This window comes from Micropterus salmoides, unplaced genomic scaffold, assembly GCF_014851395.1.
Source record: "Micropterus salmoides isolate LMB-PRFRI ecotype aquatic unplaced genomic scaffold, ASM1485139v1 Ms_hic_scaffold_8, whole genome shotgun sequence".
Classification (NCBI taxonomy): domain Eukaryota; kingdom Metazoa; phylum Chordata; class Actinopteri; order Centrarchiformes; family Centrarchidae; genus Micropterus; species Micropterus salmoides.
Genome location: NW_024044570.1, coordinates 721,625 through 725,547, shown reverse-complemented (window position 1 = coordinate 725,547; position 3,923 = coordinate 721,625). Strand labels below are relative to the sequence as shown.

Genomic DNA, 3,923 nt, shown 5'->3' with positions numbered 1-3,923 from the left:
TTTCTGATACATTGTTGATTTGTCAAATTTTTCTCAATATTTGTTTTTCTTTTTTTACTACAACACACTAATTTTACAGCTCTGATTGATTTTCTCTACTGTCGTCTAATTTATTCTACTGACTGCATTACCTGCCCTCAAGACTGTTAAATAATCAGAGATAAGAAACTTTTGCATGTTCCTTAAATGTCTGGCTGCCAAATCCAAAACTTTTGTCTGATCATTGTTTCTATAAGAAGTGTTGCATACTGGCAGACTGCAACTGCAGACGACGAATGTTGCTCCTCACAGCATGAAATAAATACACAACAGTTTTCCTCATAAGGACGTGTATTTAACCTTTTTTCTGCATCTTGTCATTATAGAGCTGGATGCTGATGGTCAGTTTGTGTAATCTACATGTCACAGCAAAATGGACTGTTTGTTTTCAGTCCTTCATTTCACTGCTGCCCTCTGACGTCCTCCTTAAAAACAAAGTGCAAAACCCGTCTGACCACACGTATCAGTCTACTAACAGACAAACCACTGACTGCACCATCACTGCTTTCTGTATACAGTATATAAACATGCTAATGTATTTAGTTTTTATTCACATAATGTGGAAAATATCTGCTGACTTTCTAAATTACTCTTTCACACACACACGTCCCATTTCTAGTCTCACAGCTGGTCATGTTTCACCAGCTGGTGTCAAGTGAACGTTCAAATAAAGACTTGGTGTCCATGTGAGCCAAAGTGTATCTGCACTAGCATCAAATCCAAACCTTCCTGGTTAGATAAAGACCCAGGGTCGAGCCTTCAGGTTCCTGCAGCAGTGTCTTTGTGGAAGAAGCTGTGGATTTGCTGAGCTGCAGCCTGACCCACGATGGGCTCCAGCTCAGCAGGGGCCGCGTTGCAGAGCTGCCGGATGCTGGAGAAGTGCCGCAGCAGGGCCAGAGCTTTGACCCTGCCGACCCCGGGGACCTGCTGGACCAGACCCGGGACCAGCGGGTCCAACAGCCGAGATGAAGTCCTCCTCCTGAAGGGGTTCTCTCGGCCCTCCCCGTGAACCTGGGGACGATCAGAGCAGGTTGGAAAATCAGACAACAAAGTCTACTGCTACGAGAGCTTCAGGCCAGACGGCTCAGTTTGACCCCTTCTGTGTTCGACTCTCTTAAACTAAAACAGACTCGGGTCACGTGGATGGTTTATCACTGTCCACTCTTTTCATTTTCCTCTCTGCAGCAAGAACAAGGATGTGAACTCTGAACGGCTTCCCACTGGCCAAAACTGTCAGCTGCTCTGAAGTGACGCCTGCTGACTGAACTCTGCTCTCTGCGGCAGTGGAGGCTATTAGCTCAGCGCTAACACTTTACTTTAGGCGGCAGGCAAACACGCCTACTGACACAGTAGATTTATCAAAGGTGTCAGGATCCATTTTATCTTCTGTCTCCACACGTTTAATCTGCCAGGAATGTGTGGTTGCATGGATTTGATTGGCCAACTCAGTCCCTTGCAGCTCTGTTGTTTTGTCTTCACTACTTACGATCTGAGCGATGAGCTGCGAGGCCTCAGTCTGCCCGCTGACCGGCAGTAGAGTCAGGCCGAGGTCAAACACCACAAACTTCTGCACAGCAGAGAAGTACTGCTCACTGAGTCTGGTGTTCTCCACCAGCACCAGCTCCTGGAAACTACTGCTGCCCTTTAAAACAGGACAGACAGAGTTCATATCAGACACAGCAGCACACAGGAGCTTTTAGCAAAACCGCTTTCGTCCGTCGCTCATTAAACTCACATTTCTGTAGCGAACCAGTTTCCTCTTGTAGCTGTTTCCTGCTATGATGTCGCACTCAGACACGTAGAGGACGCAGCTTTTGTTGGGCAGGTGGAAATCTGACACACCGAGCTCATTCTCAAAGAGGATTTTCACTCCTCCACCTACAGCAGGAGCACAGCTTGTTTCTGGGGGCATTTTCTTCACACTGACTGTAAAATTCCTAACGTTTGAGTAAAGATGAAGCCGAGAACACGCCGTTCTTCAATCTGCTGTGACAGTTTGCATTTTAAATGTGACAGACTTATAAAAAACAGCACATAGTAGAGGCTTCATCAAACACATTAAATAATGTCAAGTGCACGCTGCAGGAGTCACCGGAAGAACTACATCACACTTTAATATTGATTTTGAGCGTAGCCAACTACACACATGTAACAAAGGTGTAGGGCAGCGACTAAGGATTATTTTTACTATTATTTAATCTAATAATTATTCTTGATTAATGCTTTGGTCCATAAAATGTCAGATAGTCATATTAAATATTAAAATGTTACGTTTCTTGTCCGACCAACAGTCTAAAAGTATTTAGTTTAAATAATGACATTTAGCAGATTATCAAAACAGTAATTTTCTCACAATCTACTAATCAATTAATCAACCAATCGTTTTAGCTCTACAAGGAGCATGTGTGGTTTTTACACGGACTACTGAGAGACATGAAGTTTAACTTTAGAAAGTGTTGAAAAGAGAAATTCCAACACATCAACAGTTAAAACAGATATAAAATAAGATACATTAACTCAACAAAATGTCATGGAGGTCACTAATTTAACGATTTTCCTTTCACACAGAACTCCACTCAGAAACACATTAAAAGCTACTCTAATCACCAAAAGACGATAATATCAAACAGTTAACAGACTCTTCTGACGCTTTAGCAGCAACTCTTCATGTCGGCACTAATACCATCTCATTAGCAACGTCTGTTTCTGTAAAATGTCAAGTTGAAGTTTCCCCACAGTCATTAACAAGGAGCACGCAGGGATTCAAGAAGCTGTGGTTACATTATTTAGGCATTTAAAATAGATGACATGTGAGCCGAACTGAAGAGTGGAAGTATTTAAAACAGACAAGCTGTGCAGTCATATTATATAAAGGTTATATAAAGTATTTAAGAGAAACAAACTTACACATCGATATTTTTTGAATGAGGTTTGGCACAAGTTTGTTGCCTCCATGTAAGAATGACAGCACATATTGTTAGACAGCGTTACACGCTGACCTGTTGGCATTTGGCTGTTTTAAAAGAAGATTTAATTACCCTTTAAGCTTTGAATGAGGGACGAGTTTCTCCATTTCTCGCTGGCAATAACATGTCCGTAAGGAGGAAGCGAGTTCAGCACAACAGGCGCTTTGGTCTCCATGCAGCTAAACAGAGAGAAGAAGAGTTTCACCGTCTTAATGTGGTTAAACACAAACGTCTTAAACTCTCTCGGGAAACTCAATATAGGAAGATAACTTTATATCCCTGCAGCCGAGTTTAAACCACTAACTTCTGCTGACAAACTTGTTTTGTTGCCTTCCTAATTATCTTCTTCTTCTTCTTCTTCAGTAAGTTGGTGCAGGTGAGGAGCAGAAGCGTCTTTGTCGCCTCCTGGAGGATCAGAGGGAAAGCACACACACATTCAGACTGACTGGTTTCACGACTTTGTCACACATGTAACACACAATTAACCTCCTAATACTTTATCATCAGACTCATTAAGTTAAACAATGTGGCTCGAAGGTTTATTTAAGATTTCATGTGAACAAAAATCTAATTACATCAAATTTGACACATTTACACATGAATGCAGAATCTAAACTTCTACTATGTGACTTCACAACCTGGTTTTCCCTTTAATGAATAAAACTGGTAATATTCTCTATTTTTCTTAAGTTTAACAAATCACATGCAAAGATCAAAACCAACAATTAATTTCTCTTCCTAACAGTTGTGTATCAGAATCAGAATCAGTTTTATTGCCAGGTATGTGTACACATACGAGGAATTTGACTCAGGATTGTACATTGCTCACGATGTGCTTACTCATACAAAAATACAATAACACAATAATAAAATAAAATCAGACACAAACTACAGAATAGACAACACTAATATACACAC

At 41.2% G+C, this 3,923-nt stretch overlaps 1 protein-coding gene across 1 annotated transcript; it reads right to left on the bottom strand.

Moving 5' to 3' along the window:
* Positions 1 to 312: 312 nt before the first annotated feature.
* On the bottom strand, positions 313 to 3,359 carry LOC119894064 (Fanconi anemia core complex-associated protein 24-like). The gene is made up of 4 exons (XM_038706561.1): positions 3,078 to 3,359; positions 1,775 to 1,917; positions 1,526 to 1,681; positions 313 to 1,050 (listed from the first exon to the last, which is right to left on the bottom strand). The coding sequence occupies exons 1-4, from the start codon at positions 3,178 to 3,180 to the stop codon at positions 799 to 801; spliced, it is 654 nt and encodes a 217-aa protein (XP_038562489.1). The 5' UTR covers positions 3,181 to 3,359; the 3' UTR covers positions 313 to 798.
* Positions 3,360 to 3,923: the final 564 nt, after the last annotated feature.

What these genes read in the sequence shown, in the direction of transcription:
- LOC119894064 (XM_038706561.1), bottom strand. Translation starts at nt 3,180, where the DNA reads ATGGAGACCAAAGCGCCTGTTGTGCTGAACTCGCTTCCTCCTTACGGA. An exon ending in CCTCATTCAAAGCTTAAAGG is followed by an intron (nt 1,918 to 3,077) that starts GTAATTAAATCT and finishes CTCCTGCTGTAG; the next exon opens with GTGGAGGAGTGAAAATCCTC. An exon ending in CGCAGCTCATCGCTCAGATC is followed by an intron (nt 1,051 to 1,525) that starts GTAAGTAGTGAA and finishes GATCGTCCCCAG; the next exon opens with GTTCACGGGGAGGGCCGAGA.